This window comes from Takifugu rubripes, chromosome 9 (genome assembly GCF_901000725.2).
Source record: "Takifugu rubripes chromosome 9, fTakRub1.2, whole genome shotgun sequence".
NCBI classification, from domain to species: Eukaryota; Metazoa; Chordata; class Actinopteri; order Tetraodontiformes; family Tetraodontidae; genus Takifugu; species Takifugu rubripes.
In genome coordinates this window covers 8006641-8030883 of record NC_042293.1, presented here as the reverse complement: position 1 = coordinate 8030883, position 24243 = coordinate 8006641, and the positions used below count along the sequence as shown (strand labels likewise).

Genomic DNA, 24243 nt, shown 5'->3' with positions numbered 1-24243 from the left:
CCCCCAGTTCCTGTCCAGTGCATTGTACCAAACATTTATGTCCCACTGAGGTCCTCACTTTGGACATTAGAATTCCACTTGCCCACCCAAATGGTAAATCGATAGGTTCCATAACAGATGGGCGAGTGGGAATGATGGCGTGCCCTTCATGGGAAATTCTGAAAAGTGATTTCCTGAGGTGTGATGATCTTTTTTCTGCACTTCCCCACAGAGAGAGAAAATAAATAATGGCCACTGACGGATCACCAACGTCTCCATCATCCTTAGAGGCTCTTTCCATTCATCTCCTGTCGCCCTGATGGATATTTTTGAATTATTCGTAGCCTCTGGCTCCCTCTAGAGGGAGAAGAGCGTTTAGAACAGATGATAAATAAAAAGGCCTCTTTTCATCTTCCCAGCACCACCCCCCAGGTCCTAAATCAGACTTCGCATCTGGGGAAGGGGACGCTGGTGACATCTGAAACAGTCATCCTTATAAAGGTCTCATAGCTAAATCATATGTTCCCACATGCTGTAAGGGTGGACGCGCTGATGGGGAAGCATATGTCACCAGCGCAGCCATCACTGCACCCTGTGGTGCCTGCTCTCTCTGGCTGTCTGCAGGCAGGAGCAGCATGAGTAATGCATGACGAAACGCGTAAGGGCGTATTTATCAGTGACAAAAACACATCCTCGGATATCAGGAGGATGTATGAGGGCCTGGAGATCGGGGCACCATTTCTGGCAAGTGCGTCAGCTGATTTCTGAGGAATGTGGTTTCTTTTTAAGCTCTGTTTCTGATCTGATCACATCTTTGATATTCTAATCAGCTGGAACAGCCACGTAGACGCAGTGACTTGCTCTGTGGCAAGTTCAGAAGGAAAGAGAGAAGCAAGATGCTGATGAAATGCGGCGATGAGGCGGTGAAACAACATTTTACAAGCGTTGAGGCAGTGACCTTGACAGCGGCGGTGACTTTTAATTTTTCAGGATGTATTATGACTTTCAAAGTCATTTCACTCTTTCTTGGTTTCATCTTGGGGTGTTTTGATTGCTCACTTGCTGTTGCTGTCACGCGCTTACACAGAGACTCTTGATCTTTCTCTTGTTTATGACATCTAAGAGTCTTTGACTTCAAAACTTACCCCTGATACAAAACACAAAGCTTCTCTCTCCCAGACGTGACTCATTTCTTTTTTTAACATTTATCTACTTTTCTCAGTCAGGATGTTGAAACCTAAAATAGATAAAAATATTGATCGTATATAGACATTTTATGAACAATCAATAAGTCAGTAAGTAATAACCTTTTTCCTTGTATGTTTATATACTACCAAGATTGACCACTAGAGGTCACTATGTGTACGTCACTGATAATACATAAAAAAATGCAGAACATATAACAGCTAAAGTTTTAATTCATCGCCCACCAAAAATCAGAGCATTTCAGGTTGCTCAGAGAACAGTATAAAATAAAATGCATTCATGTGAAGAATGGAGAGAAAGGGTGCTGATGTGGGGTTTTGGTGCATTAATGGGTTTATGTCCTCAAACACACCATTGCCCATAATGTTTGAAAAAAAGAAACAAACATTTTTTGGTAAAATATTCTAATGAATTAATTGTGATTTATTCTTAGATAAAGTGTAAATCATATCAAAACTACTCATGATCTGGTCAAAGGTGATTACCGATGTATGTGTGTAATGTGAAATGTGTGTAGTGCACATGCACAGAGAACTCTAAATCAATACAATCTGTTGTTTTAATGGAAGTGGACGGCCAACCCCCCCCCCCACATAACTCAATCTAAAATAAACATGACTATAAATACCCCGGATCAGGCATCATCAAGGCGTCAGTGTTCACACCTCACATCAAGATCTGATCAAAGTGTGGACTACCCCCCACAACTGTAGCGTTGGTGTCATCGAGGACATGCTGGGACGGATGGAACCCTGACTCAGGTTGGACAGAAATAGCGAGCGTGTGGGCTCAGAGAGGAGAAACTGTGAAAGCAGCAGATGAAGGCTGCAGCTTAAGTGCTGTAAAATGTCGCCTTTCTGTTAATGAGCTCTGAGGACCCGTTTTCCACTTGAAAGCAACTCTGTGGTTCCAGTTCTGTCGTCTCGCTCTGACCTCAATTACATCAATTTTTTTTATTACCCCCACCTTTTTTTTTTCTTCTTCTTCACCAATCACCTCATTTCCATGGGGGTGGCACAGCCTTGGACTTCCACTGAATGCGTCGACACATAAAAGAGGACTCGAACAGAAGCTCAGTTGCCATGGCGCAGCAAAACAAATTAATGACGGGCAAATACACAAACTTAGTGTCGCAACGAGGGCTGCCGCATGATAAACACACAAAGAGGAAAAGGCCGTTCTCCACTCAGCAGAAGGATCTACCCAGCACAACACCGAGGCTCTGCTGGAGCTGGGAACAGATGGAAAGTCTCCTCATTCCACCAGCACATCGTACTTCCCCCTCCCGTGCCCTTCTGATCTTTCCATTACAAGATTGACAGTTTTTTTTCTTCTCTCTCTTCCAAGTAAGTTTGGTCATCATCATTAAAAAAACAAACCCCAAAACTCCGTATTCTTCCATCCAGGCCTTTTCCAGACTATTCGATTTTTAAGGTTTTGTGGCTTCGTCCTCATCTGACCCTGTTTGATGAAGTGCTGACAGAGAAAACAACCTTGGAGACGAGTCCGCCTCCAGTTTTAGGGAGAGCATTGTTGTCAGCTGCAAAACATCCAGAATACCTACCAGCTTACAAAGGAGCTACTTCTTAGCTAGCCCCCCAACCATCCCAGGAACATGCGCGGCTCTAGGTCATTAAGTATTTCTACAGGCTTTCTTTTCCAGTTGGTTATCATGCATGATAAATAAACAAATGCAAAATCCTGAACAGTGTGTCATGTGTCTTCATGGAAAACCCCACATTTTGCTTCAAAGTCGCCATTTACAGGATGTCAGCAGTTTCGCACTGCAGCTGACTCGACCGTGCAAACCGTTCCTGCAGGTGCTGGAGCTGTTTCTGCCTGCAGGATAATGTATGTGCGATGTGGCACAGTCACCCTGGGATACATGCATGTTTGGGTATCAGCAGCAGTTTCCGAAGGCCTTTCCACGCCTTAATCATCTCCACTTTAATGTGGTTCCCTGCTTTTGCAATCTCCTGCAGATGGACTGATTTGCCGGGGGATTATCGGGATGTAATTGGATGTGAAATCCGAGGTGTTTGTTAGTTCCAGCCAGGGCACATGCCGCTGCATAGCTTTGTCGGGTGGAGGCTGATGAGGACACATATAGAGCTTCAAAGGAAAAAAAATGGAATGTATAAATGCCTTGGACCCAGCTGAGAGAGGAAAGTAATTCAAACCATGGGCGCCCTTTGGGGGTGATTGTGCTTTCATACAGGAAAATGTGATGTACACCGAACTTATGGGATATGAAGCATTTTGGCTGTTGTACTAGAATATAATATGCATTTTATGTGCTTGGTTGGTCAGTGACAGCAGTAATAAGGAGAAATGTAAGTTCTGATTCAGTTTAATCAAGCATGTCCAAGGATGAAATATCAGAATGAGATAGATGGTTAAGTTAAAGAAGGGCCATTCAGGAGAGGAGAGCCGGAAAATACCCAAATACACTTTAAATATCCTCTTTCCTACCTTTTCCCTCTGTTATCTGACATCATATTAACACTAAACATTCCTATTTTGCCCCCCCCCCCCCCCCAATCTTCAACTGCACATATAACAATAGAAAGGTGACGTAAGCGTGTCAGCCATGGCTCCTCTCCTCTGTAAAACAGACAATTATGCACAAACAAGGCGACTTGAAAGAGTTCATAAACCCCGTCTGAGTGGCCTGCTCTCTCCAGCGCAGCTCATACTGTAAATGAGAGCCTATTTGGGGGAACACTCTGAGGTTATCCTGCCCCATTAAGTTGCTGAATTGCAGCCCGCCGTGGCGCTGGGCTCCTGGCAACCGTCGCCGCTGGCTCTGATAAAACGCAGCTGCGGGCGTTCGTCTTACCTGTAAAGCAGCCGCGGTTTCCACACGGTGAGACGGCGGGGGAAAAAAAGGCGACTGTGTTTGTGTCCGCTCCGTAACCATGGAAACTTGGATGAATGTGGTGCTTGATTGAATTCTCTCGTATTAAAACGTGCACGGCTGCCCCCATTCAGGATCTTTCTTTCGTTTGACCCCGAGTGACCTTTGGCACCTCACATACAAGGTGACGTCATTGAAAATGAGCAACTCAGACATGTTAGGACTGAGTTTGCTTTGACAAACATCCTCTGGAAAACCGTCTGTAGCCAACGAGGAGTCAACGGAGGAATCCATTAAGTATAATGACAGGTCATTTATAGTGGCCCTTATGAAAACACACAACTGCCTTTGTGTGCTTGGAAATGAAGGTTCAGTGCAAACTAACTTTTGGGCTCATGACTGTGGCAGAGAAGGAAAAAAAAATCCTTTTTCTCATCTTTATTTAACCATCCATCCACCAGCTTCAGCCTTTCTTTCTTCCTTCCCTCCACATTCAATGTTGCTTAACATCCTGCGTCATTTTTTTAAATTTAAGATTCCAGGCTGCATGAAAAGGAAGCCCACATTTGGTAACCACTTCCATCCTGCACTGTTGATGCCATTTACAGTCAAAAACCAGCAGAGCTCCCACCTGTTTGCTGTTGGATTCTGCCAAATCCTCACTTCCATGGAACCAATTAGCAACTCAAATGAATGAGAATGATCCCCAGCTGATTGTGTTTTAAGTCACTCTTTTCCCAGACCTCTGTAAAATAATGGAGGGTTTCAATCAGATTTACATCTCTCTTCTTTTCAGTGTTTTCTCACTAACAGCTGATGCTCTATTTGCTTCCAGCGTAACACAGTAAGAAAACCTGTCGTCTTCCGAGAGGCTGCAGCTGTGGAAACTCCTGAACGAGCGTCCGCACTATCCTGCAGCCTCGGGTTTCTCATAATAAACCGCGAAGCATCCGGACAAACAGCAGAAAGGTGGTGAAAGGCACACGGACAGAGCAGCCAGACGGGCGGTATTTTCCTTTCCACCTCTGTCATTTGATGATCCATTTCTCAGGCCTCTTTATGCTAAATTTTAGAGCAAATTTATCAAAAGATTTTTTTTTTGGGGGGGGGGGCAAGGTTAGTGGGTGACTGGAACCCTCCTCGACTGCTCCATGTGTAATGTACAGCCTGCTGCTTCGATATACATCTAAGGATATTCTGTTTTCAGTTGTTTCATGTGTGTTCATTGTTAGCTTTTGTTCCAAGTGAGCATAAAACAACAAATTACTTGAATGAACACAGTGGAAATAAACCTCAGAACCCATAGGATTTTACCCACAACAAACTTCCTCCCTTTCTGTATATACTGCATATGAGAAACATGTTCATAATTTCACTACTCATTTTAAACTCATCCTCACATTCTCAATGATTGTTGAAACTTAAAGGAAATGTGCTCAGTGAGAAGATTGTTTCCAGGTTCCTGTCCTTCACGTCCATGCCCCAGTGGGACAGTTGTGACAAAAACCAGACAAGGCGAGGTCCACAGTTGCCAAAGGCGACTTGCCTTTGGTCAAGACGGTTTCCTGAGCTGTGATATGCAACAAGAACGAATGACGCAGGTATTTATCGCCCACAGGCATGATGCCAGCATTCTACACGTGGCCTTGGAAAGGTGTCGGGTACAACAGCAGCTCCCCTAAACCCCCACTCCCCCCACCCCACCAACTATATGCATCTGCTTCTCCTATAAAGCAATTTGGGACCTTTTCTGGTGGAAACCTCGACCCGGTCCGGATCAGGGCTCCTCCTGGGAGATGGTAGTGTGGCAAACACGCATTATGGTTCTGACTGGGCCGGTCAAAGGAAATGGAAGACGATGCAATGTCCTCATTCGACTCTGTGCAACCTCAGCATTTCCGGGGTCCCTGATTTGTCATTAAAATGTATGTGTTGGAGTTTAAAGGTAAGGAGTGAAATGAAGGTGGGCTTAAGGTTTGGGTTGGGTTAGTGGAAAGGGAACGGACTCTCAAATTAAAGACCTCACAAAAACAGCTGTGTGTTTGTGTGCGTGTGTGTATGTATGTGTGTGTTTGGCAGTATAATGACTAAAACATTGAACCTTCGGCCCAGCAATCATTCACCGGCAGGGATGTCCGCCGCAGAGTTGGTGGAACGTCTGGGAGCGGGCTGCAAGTTAAAGTCCTTAACATAGGCTGGGATGTAACCTGAAGCCAAAGAGAAGTGGAAGAAAGAAAGTGAGACAGGAAGAGAGAGAAAGAGAGAGAGAGAGAAATGGAGGGAGGGGGAGGGAAGGACTGAAGGGCCGAGAGAAGGTGATGTCAGCTGAGATCAGAAAGTAAACAGAGTTCCAGACTGCAGCATGCTGCCTACGGGAAGGGGACTGCAGCTGGGGAGAACCCTCCAGGACACCCACATGATTCCCTCAGCCCACATCTTCTCCTCAGGAAAGAAGAACCGGCTCCTCATTATCTGCCTCCTCATCCTCGTCGCTGTGCCCCATGGGACATCCTGGCCGTACGGTAAGATGGAGGTCTCTGATTTGTGTTGATCTCTTTGTTCTCGAAAAGCCCGAGTCAGCGCTCACTTCATCCCCGCTTCCTTTCTATTCTCGAAGCGCTGAACAAAAGCTTCAACAAAGCCTGTAAAAGACCTGGCATGAGACAGTGATGTAAAAGTCCGCCTCTGTCACTGACAAAGTTGCGCAAGGTTGTTTTGAAATTGTCAGGAGCAGCCTGTCATGGTTTGTTTTTGACCCGTAATGGAGCCCTCACGCTGCCCTCCCCTCATCAGTGATCCAAAAAAGACCTTTTTTTTTCCTCGTTTCCAAGTGAGCAACGGATGTGGTTTTCCTCGCGGGAGGCCAAATAGGGCAAGGGTGTTTGTTTGTTTGCTCCATGTGACCACTCAGATTTCTGCTTAAAGATGACTCATGTTTGATGCAACTGTGCTCACTGTTGTTATGTGTGTACCGCACGCCGTCTCCAAGGCTCCCAATCAAACCGCCGCCCTCTGGTTTCCCCTTGCCATAGTTACCAAGGAGTGAATTTGCACTTTTTTTCTAACGTGGTGGTGCAGAGTAGGATAGGACAGAGAGAAACTGTCTGATCTGGCAAATTCACCCACATGTTGTCAACTGAGAGCGACGGCGCCTATAGAGTCAAGGCATAGATGCTTTGGAGAGGATGCATTGGTGGCTGATGGGAGGCATTTCAGACTGGATAGTCTGCTTTTTGTAGACTTTAGTGCCCACACCGAAGCATCCCTTCTGTTTTTTAACGTGCTTTCCCTCTAGTTTACTGAACTTGAGGGTCCTCTGGGACGCTGCAAAAGGTCACTTGCTTGTGGGCTGTGAGAAACAAAGAACAAGAGTGCACGGAAGGCGCTGAAATACACTAAATTCTTGTGCAGTTTGAAGGAAAAACACAGCTCACCACGGATGTCTGGAGTCACATCGGAGCGTGTTCCAAGTTTACGAGTTCAATGCTGAAAACAAATGCGCACATCTCAGATTCCTGAGCGGGCTACAAGCCGGCATATGTATGTGTGTGTGCGTGCGCGCCATAGCGCCAGTGGATGCCTGCTGGGTTTGCGGTTTTCCTCGCAGGCGGAAGTGTGCTCGAATCGATCTACGACCACGGACGGAGCTTTCGGATGAAACTGGACTCAGACGTGCATCACCCGCAGAGCCCTCCTGGGAGTTTTTTTTTTTTTTTGTTCCGTGACAGCAAAAAAGAAAAAAGAAAAAAAATCCTTAAAATACCAGACAGCTGCTGTGGGCAGCGGGCTAAAGGAATGATCCATGCACACATACATGCACACATACACTCTCACAGCTGCTGTAAAACAGCTCTTTTTTTCCATAATCCATCAGCAAGAAACAAGCAGGATTTTGTCAGGAGGAAAGTATTTATTCAGCAGGGGATGAAGTGTATTTTTATTTCAGCCTGTCATTGTCTCTAAGGAAGACTTGCTCTGGCTTAGGTTTTCATGTCAGTAAGACAGCAGGAAACTGGTGCCAAGCAGTGAGCAAACTGTACTAAAAACTGTACAGGAAATCCATTTTTTGAATAAAGTTTGCTATAGTTTAAGTAAACTGGACAATAACATTTGGGAGTAAATCCTATGTCCTGCGATACAGACAGTGAAATGATTCAGTTTGGCTCATAAACTCCCGTATCCATGGTTCAATTAGTTTCTGGTTAACATTTAAGCTAAACTAGCAGAGGTGCTAATGAGTATTAGTTATTGCTAATAAACTGACTGCAGCGTGTCCAGTCTCAACCCCACCTCTGTCCTACAGATTTTCACAATCAAAGACAGTGGAAGTCCACCACACCATACACATCCTAAATATAACCACTTCTCTGTTCTCCTAACTCCAGGACACAAGTGTCAGAGTCACAGAAACTCAAAATCACAGTGAAACTCAAATCACAGTTTACAGTCCTTTAATTATAATGATGTTACCTCCAAATCTTGAGCACAGAAAGAAAAGAATAGAAAAAATGAAGTGGGGCGGCTGTAAATCGCTGAAGGCCCCATCGTCTGGGACCCTGTAGACCCCCCTCAGTTGAGGTCAAACAGGATGCTGATAGAGAAACGCAGAGAGAAAGGGCAGACGTTCACCTTGTGTTTAACGGAGCCAAGTGAAACAGCCTGTCAGCTGATGAAGCTCTATGAGTCACATCTGAGGTCAGCACCTGGGCAACCGTCGATGTTTGGGCTGTCAGGGATTCAATAGTTGCTCATTTAAGCAAAACAACCTCAAAAATGTTGTCAAGGTTGCGTATTTACATCCCTTTGGTGGTCTTCCCAGAGGTTTCTTCCCCTTCAGATTACAGCAAAACAGTGAGTCATGATGGAACCACGTTAGTAACGCGATCAAAGAGCTCCAACCGAGCCATACTGGGACTGCGGAGCTCCTGACTGGTGGAAAAACATACAAGCCAAGGTCTCCAGCAGCTGAAGAGGTGTCTGTTGTGATGCACACAGCACTATTTTCCTTCATTTCAGTTCATGAGGATCCTGGAATGGAATGAAACAAATCTGCCACATAAGAATAACCAGAGCCGCACTGGTGATGTCAAACTGTGTTATCCTTATCTCACATGTCCAAGCTGATTTTTAATGCCTCTAATAATCACTGTATAGATTTTGCCTTTAATCCTCCAATGTGCACGTGGAATCCTGCAATCCTACTAAAACAGTCATTCGCCTACACGTGAGTGTCTACACCTGTTTAAAAGTCTATAAAAACGCATATGAAACTGCTAGTGTCCGCTCTGTGAGCTACCTGCAGGTGTTGACCCGGATGTATTTTTACAAGACAGCCAACTTTATCGCCCAGATCAGTAAAACCAAAGTGTGTAAACAACAATGTTCACTAGCTGTAAATCAGCAGTTATTAACGGAGAACAGTTAAGGGAACACGGTCCCGTTTCCCTGATAAGACTGGAGGTCAACACGGTCTGCTGTAAACACCACTGGTTGTGTTTATTTACCTCAAGGACGCAGACTGTGTAAATCTGGACGCTAATCCTGTCCAACCTGCTCTTCCACTGATTGTCCTCAGGTGAGATCGGTAAGCTTCCGCGCTCGGGTAAATAAATGAAGCCCTAATCTTCCCATCCGCGCTCTGGAGGATGGATGCAGCCACAGGATGTCATTTATCTGACCACGGAGAGGACGTACAGCCGTGACCTGCGTAATTACATTTCCAGGCCGGCTCGTAAAAAGTCGTTTGACCCCCTTCATGTTTTTGCCCCATAAATCAGATTTCATAGTCTCTCAGTTAGATCTTCTTTGCAAAACTCAGCAAGAACGGGAGGAAGTTGTCCCGACCATGTGGAAACCGTGTTGGCCGCTCTTCGGCAGCCCGTGACCACGTGTGCATTTGAGGCCGGTACAGCCTCAAATGACAGCAGCCATTCACCATCAGACAGTCACCAACGGCTCCACTGTTGCGCAGGCCGTGCACAAAAATAAAGTACACACATTTGCTTGTGTGTTCGTCTTCCATCCACTCCTCTTTTGGCAGTTTTTGCACATTGTCCCTGGATAAATTAAATAAATGGAATTGAATGAAATGCAGTTGCTGCTTTTGAACTGAAAACGTTCTTTTATCGCAGTGCCTGCAGGCACTCATCACGAGGTTACATTGATATTTGTGGTTTGCGCGTTTGGACAAGGGAAAACCACAAATACGACCTTCAAAACTGTCGGCGTGTTTTGAGGCAGACCGAGCTCACCAGGACGTTGGTTCTGGATCAACTGTAGAAGGAGAAGCAGGTGAATACACAAAGCTGAGTGCTGAGGAGCCGAAGAGAGCCGAATCACTCCGGGCTGCAGCCAAGGCCAAACGCTGCTCTTGACCCGGCTTTGCACTGAACGTTCTTTTCCGAGAAATCTTGTAGCTGAAGGGCGGAGCTGATGCAGTTCAGTCAGGAATGAACAGCAGCAGCAGCAGCCTGAGTTAGCTGCCACATCATCAGTTTAAGTGCCGCAAGTCATTGTCTCTCCGTCCACATCTGCCTCCGAAGAATTTCCATTTGCATGATTCAATTTAGCGTTATATAATCTCAGGCCGCGTGGCTTAAAGGTTCCTTACTTAAGTCAAAAGTTCATTCGCAGGTAACGCATCTTCAAAGCAGCTGTTAGCAGTTGAAATGTAATTTATTAATGACCCTAAATGAGTGATTTATGATAAATAAAACAGAGCTGGATGAAGTTCACCGTTCACCAGCAGCTTTGACAAACCCCAGAAGTCTTGAGAGTCCAGCTAACCGAACCCACATCTGCTCCCACTTTGTCATAGTTTCCCAAGTTTGACTCATTTTTCCTCTTCACTTCAAATTAAGATCAAGTAGACAAACGTTTCTTCTCGGCCGGAGGGTCTCCTGACGCTGTTGCGCTTGTGGCGTCTAGACTACAGGTACCTGTACGGCCACTGCCCGGGCCCCGAGTGGAACGTCATGTGCAGAGGCTGCTGCGAGTACGACGTCATCCGCTGTAAATGTCCCCTGCAGGGGACGCCGGTGGGCTACGCCGTCCCCTGCTGCCGCAACGCCATCAACGAGTGCGACCCCTGCATCATCCATCCAGGTGAGGCGCCGGCAAGCGTTCCATGTGGGTTCGACAAAAACCCTCTCCTGAGGAGAATCCTCCCCCTCCAACGCTGATTGATGTGTGACACTGGCACAGGTGCGCACGTGTGTGCCTGTAAACATACCTGACAACATAATCACATGCTGCTCTCTGCACCAACGAGCTGCTTTTATTGTCACGCTCACAGACACACTCACACGTGTGTCATGTTGTCTTCACAGCATGAAAACAGGTTTTGACACAAAAAAACTTTTACTGGGAAAAGCAACTGCGATGTGGGGAGTCATAAACGCCCACGTGAAGGACGCAGAGCTGCGCTCAGACGTCACAACATCAGCGGTGGAGGTTCAACCTCAGGTGATGGTGGCCTCCAGCCTCACTGTACTCTGCTTTCCGCTCTCCTCCATCAGGCTGCAGCATATTTGAGAACTGCAAGCGATGCAACAATGGCACGTGGGGGCCCAGGGACGACTTCTTCATCAGTGGTAAATACTGCTCAGAGTGTCGGCCTGGCTGGTCCGGTGGCGACTGCATGAGTGAGTTTCTCCCCACACGCTGAGCATGTTTGAAATAGTTGCTTTAATTCAGCGAATGTCCATTAGGGCTCTTTGCGGATGCCTGGAAAAACTTGGACGTAAGCCATAAGCTCAGGAGAGCTTCCATAAAAAGCTCAACGTCAACAGAAAGCCAGCACGGCTCATCTCATTAAATTTTATACATTTAATAGATATCGTTTGGGTACCATAAATCATATGCTGGGGGGCAACAACTATACATTTAATTAGAAGCAGCAGTGGGGAATCGCTGTTGAAGACACATCCTTCTCTGTATCTGCTTGAGAAGTTATTGGAATTCATTTTATTTGTAGTCAGAAATTAAATAATGATGCTTCGTATGAATTTAGCTGAGTCCTGGTTGCTTAGCTTGGTAAAGTGTGGTAAGTAATGTGTCAAAGGTCGCGATTCTGCTAAAACCTAATGTGTGTGTGTGTTCCAGAGTGTGGCGGAGTGATCCACAAAAAGCAGGGCCACTTGGTGCTGGAGAGTTACCCCAACAACGCTCGATGTGAGTGGACCATACAGGTGGACCGTCCCTTCGCAGTGGAGCTCAGGTAAGACCGTGGGTGTGACCCAGCTGCAGACCAGCGGACACACTCAGCTTTACACTTTATTTATCATTCATGTGACAGAAAAAATAGGTCTAAACGGAGGCAACAGGTGCCTGAGATACTCTGAATCCGATGTGCTGGAGAGAAAATGATGACATCATTTGAGGAATCTATTTTGGGTTCTCCCTCATACATCTGAAATAGTTATTAGCGGACCTGCTGCAGTTTCCATTCCGTTTCCACGGAGACCACAGTCCTGCAAGATGTGCTCTCTGTCACGGATGGGTGGCAGCTCTTCAGCCAAGTCTGGAAGCACACCCTCTTTATAAAGCAGCTATTACTATTACGTGCAGCATGTCTGGTTTGTCTTTAAACACTGACAGCTGACAAACACTTTCTATTGGCACCGTTTGTCCTTTGCGGCATAAAATTTAAGAAATCTTATGGTGATATGAGCTGCTACACTCCAGATTACACATGGACAAATGGAAAATGACAGTTTCTGGCTGTGAGTGATGGGAGATTTACGTACTATTTATTATTCCTCTATTTCACATTACTTTAAGCTACTGTAACCCACAGGTGAGTCACAAAGGGAGCGATGAGAGGATTTGAAAGCGTGCATGTGTCTCCGCAGAACTTCGTGTCCATATTGATGTAAAACCATTGCGATTAAATCTGATAAAAATGCCACAGACGAGGATCAGAGGGTCTTTTGTGCCTCTGCTAAAGCAGCAGGGCGTCCTTTCACTGTCCCAACGAGACTGCTCCAAATGCCCTAAAGCTGCTCATTAAACCATATCAAGCCAGTTTGGGAGCAGTTGGATATCTGTCATTTATCAAGCCGCTGCGGCCAATTAGGCTGAGAATGGGGAATGCTGTTTATCATTGCGGCGGTTCCATAAACACACTGGGCCCAGAGTGAGTGTTATATAGCTCCACTGGGAAATATTCATCATAATCCGAGTTTAAACTCAGCAGTTGTGCTTAGTTAGGTCAGCAACTATATGAGCTGATGGTCTGAACTAAAACACTGTGTTATTATTGGGTGTACAGACAAAGGTTCTCCTCAGTAATGTTACTGTACTGTGCATGTCTGTACGTGTCAGGAGCTCTGTTACATTCCCTCTCATCTCTCTGACTCTCCTTCTGACATTAGGCCACTAAATCTCATGTCAGAGTCGCCATGACCTCCGACCCTGCATCTTTTTCTAAATGTGCTGCTGAAGCCTCCAACGGAGGAACTGCCCATGGAGCACCCTAATCCATGCTCAAAGTTACAGACAAATTGACATTGAATTGAGCCAATGAGGCTTAATAATAACCAAGATCAGCCACATCCAAAGCTCAAGAAACTAACTGGACTGTGGACGGTGCATCTGGATCGATGCTGCAGCCCTGATCACCTGATCCTTTCCCCTCATGTCAGCGTTAGCAACATTTAGGCGTGGTGATGGCGATAAATGCCAACTTTATACTTAAATCATGAGATTTTTTTGGTAGGGGGACTTCCATTTTTCATTAGAACCTGTCATGGTAGTGATTCTAACACAGCTACGATGCAGTAAACACAAACACGAGTTAAAGATCTGTTGCACACAGTTCTGGGTCTGAGTTGGTGGAGTGTGGGCGGAGAGGACACACAAGAAGAGAGACAAAAGGTCTGAAAACCAAGAGAGTCAAGGATCCGAACGTTGGCACATGTAGGTTTACGGCAACGTGGCGAGGAGAGGGTGGAGGAACCGGCCTTTTAAAGCTGATGGGAGGTGGAGAAGATGGGCCCTGAATGAGCTGCAGGTGTGTGGATGTGGGAGACGGGAGACGGGAGACGGGAGGAAGACGACAGCCTGAGAACAGGGGAGGACAAGAGGGCCACATTGTTGGCTCTGGCTCTCTGGCTCTGGCTTTGTTGATGTTGAAACAGTCGAGGTTGAATCAACTCAAATCATTTCCGCAGAAGCAGCATTCTCTCTGTCAACTACATTGTTTGAATGATTATTTATGGCTTAAATTTGAATTGCAGCTGTGAGCGACGCTCATTTACTAATGAATATGAACTCTGCATGGCTCAGATGTTCACCGCTGATGACTCTGTGGCGCGGGGGAGCTTTTTTCATGAAGCAGCTGTGGCTGCACTGGCAAAAGTTAAGGCACATCTGGCTCCCAAAGACCTGGAGCAAGACTTTATTAATTACATGGACCGTTTCACGGTCTTGGACTGAACTCCTCTACCTTCACAAGTAATCTAGGGCAATGAGGTCAGCAGGTCAATTCCACTTAGAGCTGCCAAACACAATGTTTTTGAATAAATTTTGAATAAATCAATCAATAAATAAAAGAGAGCCCTGGTTCCCTTTGCCATTTATTGCTGTTCACTTGATTTTGTTGATAACAGGTTCATGATGCTCAGCTTGGAATCCCACCACTCGTGTCATTACGACTACGTGGAGGTCCGAGACGGCGACAGCGTCAACTCTCGAGTGATCGGCCGTTTCTGCGGGAACAGCCGACCTCCTCCGGTTCACAGCTCCGGCTCCAGCCTGCATGTCCTGTTCGTGTCTGATGGGTACAAGAACTTTGACGGATTCTTTGCCACCTTCCAGGAGATCTCAGGCACGTCCAACACGAGTGACTTTAGCATTAACATGAACATGCCAGAACACATATTAGAATTATGGCTTCGGCCCCAGAACGCTGACACAAGTGTGACCTTGATAGGCCCTGATAAATCCTCAGTAGACAAAGAAACTCAGGGGAAGACCAAAAGATCCAGAGTGTAAAGCAAAACTCTTAATGGTGCATGAACAGCACCTTCACATTTCTGCTAATGGCCCGATGAGGAAAGTACGGAAAAACGCTTATTCCTGCATGCGTGCACACACACCCAGCTATCAGCGGCTCCGCTAGATCTATTCAACGGCTCAGCCAGATCTATTCATTTTTTTAATGCACAAATGCCACATTCAGATATGGAAAGCGGACATTTCAGCTTTGAATGTGGAGCTTTTGATGTAGCCAAGAGTGGCGAGCCAGAGCTCATTCTGCGAGTTTATTCTCTTTATTCTGCTCAAATCATGCATTTGGCATCTGTTCGGACCCTGATGTCGAATTCTTCCATGTCTACAGCTTGCAGCTCGTCTCCTTGCCAGCACGATGGGACCTGCATCCTGGACAGCTCTCACAGTTACCGCTGTGCCTGTCTGGGGGGCTACACGGGCAGAAACTGTGAGCACGGTGAGTTTGATGACAGCAGCAACAGGTAAATGCTGATTATTTCTTATTTGCGGGGGTTTGAAAAGTCTTTTTTAGGCAGCTGCACACCAGTTGCTCTCTGGGTGAGTCATTTTGTTCAGAAACCAACAACATCTAGTCACAACGAGCCCCTCCCTTGCAGGATTACTGTGCGGTTGATGTAGCACAAAAGGACCTGGCTTTAGAGTCACGCGGGTGATGAGTGTGGTTTGGAAGAGGCTAAGGCCAGCTGCCTTTCAGCTTCCACGCAGCTTGTTTTTCGGTGAGTCAGTTTGTCTAGACCGGCTAACGACAGACGCGTGAGCTCATCCAGAAGACTTGGACATGCAATGAAAATGAAGCATGGCGATAGAAATGGCACACAACGCTGCTGTGCGATTTAAAGCCCCCCCTTCCCCCCCCTCCTCCCCCTCCGCATCACCTGGAATCTGTTGTTTTGCAGCCGCACATTTGCAGATCTCTGTGGTCGGCACGTAGGGTCTTGTGTTTCTGTCATCATATATCTGATACATTTCCCTCAAGACTCAGACTTCCTGAAGCCAAATCACTTTTTTTTTTTTTTTTTTTGTTGAGGTGTGACTTTAAGAGCCAAGCTCGCTTCAATAAAACCCGAAAGTGGAACAATTCTCTGGCTATATCACAGGTCAGTGTTTCCACAGGAGGGTGCGGACACACACGCACACACACACACACACACACACAAAACACAAGTGTGTCTCTGAATTCCGTTCTACTCGCTTCAATTTGGTGGAGACAAAAGTTGGAGTAACGTTCAAAACAATCTCCACTTGTGACTGAACTGTGTGTCAGCCACACTGACGTTTGCTGTAATTACTGCAAACCCTTTATTTAACCAGAAGAACCCTGTCGGGATTAGAAACTTTTTTTTCCCCGCGGGAGTCCTGGCAACAGCAAATACACAATGACGCAGCGAAAACACGAGCAGAAGGCAAATTACAATTTAAAACAAAAAACATTCCGTTGGTAAGACTCACAACCTGAAATCCACCTGCAAAAGTGAGAAGTCAGCCTGATAGCTACTCCCAATATTACCACATCAAAAGAATCCTCTGGGCCTGATCTGTGTTTCCAGTCTCTCCCTGCGTCTACACACACTGTTCCCATGTGTGAAGGTGATTCGATTGAAATGCAACAAAGACCAGCTTCCTGCTTCAACATGCCTGGAAAAACAGCTGTTTGTTTTCCACCTTTAGCCACGCAACAGTGTTTTTGAGGCCCTAGAGTTGCTGTGAGGCTAAAACCCATTTAGCTTACAGGGGGGATCCACCGGCTGTGAGCAGCACAGAAGCTGCAGGATGGACGTGAGGCTTTCTTCTGCACACTCGCAGCTTTTATACACTTTTATAATCCAGTAGCTTTTCAGCGAGAGCCTCGGAATTTCACCTCCTCTCTTCATTACCGAGTCTTCATAAAACCCACTTTTATTCCGGTGGAAAGTTTCACCGCAACGATTTCATTGCATTTCATTTATTTCCCGTTTAGTAGCCATGTGTCAAAGCCCGGCTGTGATCCTCCCATAATTCCTTGTGCTTTCATTAATCAGCCTCCATGCGACGTCTCCGATCCCAAAGGCCGTGAGCCGCGTTCGCGGACTTCCTGCCAAACCTGCATCGACTGAGCTGCATTTAAAGCGCGTTAACATTGGTTCGCCAAACAGAAACGCCTTCTGTTTTCTGCGTCTCTGCTCAGTGGTGGGATGCCTCAGGCCTCCAGTGCCTGTGCACGGATCCACAGAGGGTGTGTTCCATCACTCCGGGGCGCGCGTCACGTTTCGTTGTAATCCTGGCTTCCAGTTGCGGGGCTTCCGCTCCGCCGTCTGCCTGAGCGACGGCACCTGGAGCGCTCCGGCCCCAGACTGTGGTGAGATTCCGGCTGTTGAATGCCTGTTTGATTTGACACCTCCAAACCCAGTGTTCTCTTCCCTTTCCAGCACCGGTTGAAAGAGCGTGTGTTTTACCCCCGAAGCCGGCGCAGGGGGACCACTTCCTGGTGTATGGGCCCAACGACGTCCTGATCGCCCTGCAGTACCACTGCTACCAGCCCTATGAACTGAGCGGCAGCTCCCAGAGAACCTGCCTTCCCAACAACACCTGGAGCGGGAATCCTCCTGTTTGCACCAAAGGTCGGACATGATTTGGGCAATATTTGAATGAGTCAGTGCAAATACAGCATGGGATGATCTGCTCACTTGGCTTTAAAGGTGCCTGTATCAACTCATCAGGACGACCTTGACACTTTGGCGAGCGGTTGATCGACAGCGCGGTAATGATGATTCTTTGTCATCCGCAGTGAATAACACACTCACCGAAGCGGAAAAAGACAAAGGGAATGCAACGGGGGCACAAGTAGACACATTCAGCAACCAGGACACCGGCCAAACCACAGAGGAAGGTCAAGCTGGGGAGGGAGAACGTCCTGGAGGGGGAGATACAATCTCAGGGCACAAAAACTCAACAGCAGCCAGCGGAGAAGATAAATATACTGGGACTCTTCCAGAGAAAACTGAGTCTGAGGGCAGGCATGAAGGAGAGCAAGAAGAGAGAAATCGTGGGACAGAGAAAGGCACTTTAGGCAGCGAAGACAGAGTGGGCAGTAAAGAGCCAGATAACAGCCTCAATACAGTGGAACGTCAAGAACCCGAGCTGGGAAAGACACCTGAGAACACACAGGGCAGCAGAGACACGAGCTTTGGATCAGATAAGACAGATACAACGGGAAAATCCATGACAAAAGACAAAGGGCAGCAGGAGAAGGAGAGGAAAGAGCTGCAAGTGAATGGAAAGAGAGATCCAGATAAAGTCGGCCCCAACGACACCAAGTTGAGGGCGGCCGGGGGCGAGGTGGAAAACACAGTGGAGGTGTTTAACATGGAAGTAACAGAGAACAGCACCGTTAGGTTTGAGGCGAAGGAGCGACAGAAATCGAACAACAGCATCGGCTCTCCGGATGGGAGGAGAGCTCGGGTCAACGTCACGCAGTACACGATGTACAGAGCGGGGGGCGAGGAGGGCGGGAGCACGCCACCAAAGAAAGAGGGCAAGACAGAGAAGGACCCAGCTGAGGAGAGAAGGGGGGAGCTGGAGAAGGAGAGGAAGGGCACAGAAAGAGAGGAGGAAGCCAACCTGAGCTTCAGAGGTCAGAGACTTGAGGGGGAAATTCCAAATGACTGTTGACTCCACCCAACTTCAGCCTCTGTCTTTTTCTCCCCCACAGAGACAGGCTGCCCTCCACTGCCCCGCCTCTACCACGGTTACCACCGGGTGATGCCCGGGGTGGAGCCGGAGACGGTGGAGTTCTTCTGTAACCACTCATACGCTCTCAGCGGCGATGCCCGTCGCAGCTGCCAGTCAGACGGCACCTGGAGCGGCAGACAGCCCCTCTGTGTCCGAGGTACCGCCGTCGTTTATTAGCAATGCACAACACCACATATTACTGGGCTTTTAATGGCTTCTTATCATGTTATCTGGCCATTAATTTTGCATTATAATATAAATAAGAGATTCAAAAGAGCCAGTTAGTAACATGACATGTGATCCTGTGTGTTTGCAGCCTGTCGGGAGCCTAAAGTGTCAGAACTTGTGAGGCAAAGGGTTCTACCACCACTGGCACCATCCAGGTATATATTTCGTTTCTTGAGGGAATGTGTCATTTTAAATACAAAGAATTATTTAACACAGCTGTGTTTCTTCTCTTGTAGAAAGACACCTGTGCATAGGCTGTACTCCTCTGGGCACAGTCGAAACCTGCAGTCTGACAGCCCCACTAAAGGACCTCCGATTCTTTCTCCGCTGCCTCAGGGTTTCCACCAGCTTTACACTCACATCGAGTATGAATGCGCCTCTCAGTATTACCAGCACTTTGGCAGCTCACGTCGGACCTGCTTGAAGACTGGCAAATGGAGCGGGCGTCATGTGTCCTGTTCGCCAGGTGAGGGCAGCAGAGGACCGCTCAATTCTTGGAGATTTCCCGCAGAAGTTAAACCAGTCAAGCGACATTAATCCCACCCATTGCTGTCCCAGAGCTTTTAATCATTCCCACAAGATATAAAAGTCTCATCAAAATGATTTTTCATACACAAGCAGCTAATTGCTGACATTTTTTAGTCAAGACATTCAAGTGATGTTTTACATATCTTTCAAAACAGCTTAAATTAAAATCAGCTTAAACCAAGCAGCATTTATTACCAACAGCATTAAATTAAAATCCATTAGCAGAAAATTATCTGCAGAGCCTGTAATAGATGTTGCTAGTTGATAATACATGTTGAAAGATTTACTGACTCTAAAAGCAGAAGAATCTGTTTTCCTGCACTTGCATTTAAGCCACACCCAATCAGCATGTATGTTGTCACTGCAGAATATCCTCACGGGGGGTGAAAGTTGATGACCTGGGAGAGAAAACAGAAGTAACCAACTTCCTCTCTTAAGTGAAACTTCATTACTGTCGCGTCTGACAAATTTCAACAGAATTAATTCCGTAACTTTGACATGTTTGATAGCCAAAAAAGGGCAGTGATTAGAGTATAATCATCAGCACAGACACCTTTTCCTTAGAAGTCGTGGAAATTATGCAACTTTTGTTAGGATTTAACAATTAGACTGCCGACATGTTAAAACCAGCATGAAGGACACCACAAACTGTTACTGTTAAATTGTTTTGTCCCACCATCCTTTTATCTTCTCCCGTTTTGCTCTGCCCTCTACATCCTTTCATCCCCTCACCTTTTCTCTGCTAGTCTGTGGGAAGCACCCGACCTTTGACCCCGAGAGGCCGGCAGATTCTCACTGGCCTTGGCTGGCCGCCATTTACCGTCGCTCTAACAACAGAGCGCCGATGAAGGTGACGGATGGAGACGACCAGACTGGATCAGTGAAGAGGGATGGTGGAGCAGGAGCTGGCACGCCGGACCAGGCGTCTGATTGGCAACTGGTCTGCAGCGGGGCGCTCGTGAACCGGAGAAGCGTGGTTGTGGCGGCCCACTGCGTGACATCGCTGGGAAAGGTGTATCCTTTAGATGCAGCCAAGCTGAAGGTGGTGGTGGGGAAGCACTTTCGTGACGACCAGAGGGAAGATAAAGGTCCTCAACACCTGAGGGTGAGCTCCGAGCACTCTCATCGTTCCCTCTAAATCACTTCCATGCTAAGCTCCTCTCTGGCTCCTTTTAGGTGGATTCTATTGCTGTTCATGAAAACTACGACCCCCATATCCTCGACTCTGATGTGGCCGTGATCACGCTGCTCGATAAGGCGAAGGTCGGGGAGAAGGTCGTGCCCCTCTGTCTCTCAGACAGTCAGGAGGATCCGGAGACATCCTCGGGACAAGGGCTTGTGATGGGCTGGTCTCCTTTACCTGACTCCAGTTTAGGTCCCGAGGAGAAGGCGAGGGTCGGGCTGGTTCACCTCGCCCACGTTGTCCCCTGCGAGCAGCAGTACGCTCGCAACGGCGTAGCGGTCAGCGTTACAGACAATATGCTGTGCGGCAGCCAAAAGCCTGACTATGGGTCAAACATCTGTCCCTCTGACACCGGGGGGATCCTCGTCCTCCCTCCCCTCGCTGACAGCAGCACCAGCAGCTACCACGGACCCTCACAGGTAAAGGGCGAGGACAAAGGTCGGTGGAGGCTCCTGGGCCTAGTGAGCTTTGGCTACGATCAAGGCGAGTGTGATCCCGACCTTTACACCGTCTACACACACGTAGCCAACTTCAAGGACTGGGTAGAAAGCATTATGAAATAAAACATCCCCGACCTTTCAGCGCTTTTTACACGCTAACCGCTTCATCCTTCGTCTTGATGGTGTGCACAAGGGCATGCTTCTCCTCATGGCAGTGGCACTGGAAACACTGGGAAAGATGGTGCTCTAACCGAAGAGGGCGCTAACACATCAGACGTGCAAAACTCTACTTTTTTTTTTGCTTCCACCAGCGCTCAGGTCCGTAATTGTCAGGTTTAAGACTTGAAAACGACCAAGAAGCCATTTCAAGCCTCTGGCTGATGATGGTTTGTATTGTACCCATTAGAATGTATATATATATATATATTGTAATATGAATGATTCTATCAAATTATTTGAGGAAAGAGTTGTACATAATTTATTAATGCAGGAAATTATGAGTCATTGTGCCTTGTTGATTAAAGAAAACATGCTAATGCTTGCCCTTGTGTATTATTCATCACAGAGCTACTGTCGATATATTGAAATTTCTAACAACGTGAAAGGAAATCTCTTAATTTGCCGCATGAAGGATATGATGGCTGTTGCGCCCTGACGCAAATAAATCCAGGTCAGAGTGGCAACATGCTCACCTCCATAAACACACTGTGTTGTTCACAGATCAATTGGTCTCCTCTGGTCCGATTAAATCAATCGCTTCCTTTCTGACCGTCCTCTCCTTAGACTCATACATACAGGCAGGAGAACAGCAGCCCCACTTCCTACAGGGGCCGATCATTATTCCCCATTTGCTCTTTTTCGATAGATGGGAAAGCTGTTGGAAAGCTGTGCGTGCGTGAGAAGGACAGGAAGTAAAGCCACCAGGATGGTGGTGTCTCCTGGATATAAAAGATCACTTTAAAAATCTTGTTTTTCATTACCAAAGGTCTCTTAAATCACATTTATCAGTTTCAGAGTTTCAATAACACATCCGTTATTACATTTAATCAGTCCTGACCATGTCTTTGATATATATATATATATATATATATATATATATATATATATAAAACATAATAGAATGCAAATTTCTATGAAGCAGTAAAACTGTCATATTTGCTTATTTTTAAATAAGGAATGCTACACTAAGGCCCATATGTAACTTATGTGTAACAACACAGCTTTGATAGGAATGTTATCGTTAAAAATATTCTGTGCAGGATGAACAAATCCAGTTTAATTAAAACAAGCCTAATATGGAGTAAAAACATTTGTGATACTGAAATAATTGTCAGTGGTATGTAGGATAAAGTGCATTCTGGGTATTTGGCTTGTTCTGTTTAAAGCCTCATTCACCGCAGATTGTAATTCCGGTCAGCTTTAGGGTCTACAATGCCCAAAATCACGTGCACGACACTTTCATCACAGCCACCTTGTGCAGCCCTGAGATTCCCAGAGGAAAGTCGTGTCCACTCAGGCTGGGAGACGGTCTGTTCACAGGCCCCCGGTTTGCTCGCAGGGCATCTCCCATTGAGACGGTGGCAACGCTTAACTGGTCCGACCATCCTGGGAACTGAGACGAACCCACGAGCGAGAGGATCGGAATAATGCCGACGATCAGACACTGTCATGAGAACCGTGCCGCTGACGCCGATGCAGAGGGCCGAAACACTCCACATGAGACTTACGCAAAAATCTTTAGGTTGGGCTCCAGTTCCCCCCTTTACGCCGCTCTTTCCCCATTCCCAGTGTGGAGAACAGAACCCTTTCTGAGTCATTCTGGATCCAAAAGCAGCTGCGGGGACACGATCCTGCTCCGACACTGGCACAACTTCCTGCATTTTCATTCATTCTCAGTGCAGTGATAGTTTAGGTCTGTTAAACGGAAATTAAAATTTAAATTAAATTAAAATTAAACAGAAATTACAGATTCTACTAGAAAAACGATCATTTGTGGTTAGCTGTGCTGTTCAAGCGGAACCGTGCCATAAGTTTACTTTTTACCTTAATTGTTCCAGACACAGAGGCAGTTTGTTTCTGCATACCAGACATGTTTCAACAGCTAACCTATGCAAGATAACTTACTCAAGATAATTGTCTAAACATGCTGGGTATACAAAAAGACACAATGGATGCTTTCAGCATAGAACTGTGTCATCTGGCCACGATTCCCAGGATAAACCTAAACTGTGCAGAACATTACTCCAACCATGATGGTCGCGCGTTGCTCATGATAACAGACTGGAAACCAATCATCTGTCTCAACACGAAGCCCTTGGGCTGAATTGATGAAGAGTTGACGTGAACCTAAACAGTGCCGGGAGTGGCGTTGAAACCTATCACGACTGCAACAGCGGCCATACCAGTGGTGCTAAAGGAAGAGATGGTATCACCAATGTTTAGGAGACAAGGAATCAGGGAATTATGTGAAAGCACACGTGCCTCTAGCCCGCTGCAACATGCAGGTCTTTACGCACACTCCGATGTTGCATTGCATGACAAACATGTCGGAACCAGACAAGCTAAAAGCCTTTGCATTCTCCGGCCTGCTTCATGTTTTCTGCAGGACTCACCCCGGCGACGGTGGGACATTTAGCTTATATGTGCACATCTTTGATTTTCCTGCCCTTATTTATTTTCAAAGCCCTGTTAGATTTTAGATTGGAATGAACCCTGCACTCCATTTGGGTTCATTTGTCATTGCCTGCGGGATTTTAAAATAATCAGTTTCACATTGACACTTTTCTTTGGGAGTGGCACAGCGGTGGTGCGTATTATGCAACAATTTATGGTGGTATCTGAGATCCTCCTGTCATATGCTGAATCTTCAGAGGTAGTTTGCTTTTTATTATCTTTGGAATCTAATGATTGCCTCTTTTGAACATTTTTTTTTTTACTCATTTTTTTTAAAATTTCAGGCTCAGTTGTTGGTATTTTCTCCATTCGCCACATTTCTGATCATCTGAACTTCCGCATTATTCTTTTTGTTGCTCTCCAGTTTTGCCTTGAGTGACTCACAGCTACCATATTTCAGCGACCTTTCAACCACCTTTGGACCCACA

The 24243-nt window shown here is 46.5% G+C and overlaps 1 protein-coding gene across 1 annotated transcript; it reads left to right on the top strand.

The window, feature by feature from the left end:
- Nucleotides 1-6294: 6294 nt before the first annotated feature.
- pamr1b (peptidase domain containing associated with muscle regeneration 1b) lies at nt 6295-21682 on the top strand. The gene is made up of 14 exons (XM_029841984.1): nt 6295-6564; nt 10970-11146; nt 11560-11685; nt 12146-12260; nt 14653-14870; nt 15384-15491; nt 17220-17390; nt 17461-17652; nt 17820-18665; nt 18744-18920; nt 19080-19146; nt 19228-19457; nt 20266-20624; nt 20696-21682. Exons 1-14 carry the CDS (start codon nt 6405-6407, stop codon nt 21263-21265), a joined length of 3516 nt encoding a protein of 1171 aa, XP_029697844.1. The 5' UTR covers nt 6295-6404; the 3' UTR covers nt 21266-21682.
- The last annotated feature ends 2561 nt before the right edge of the window (nt 21683-24243 follow it).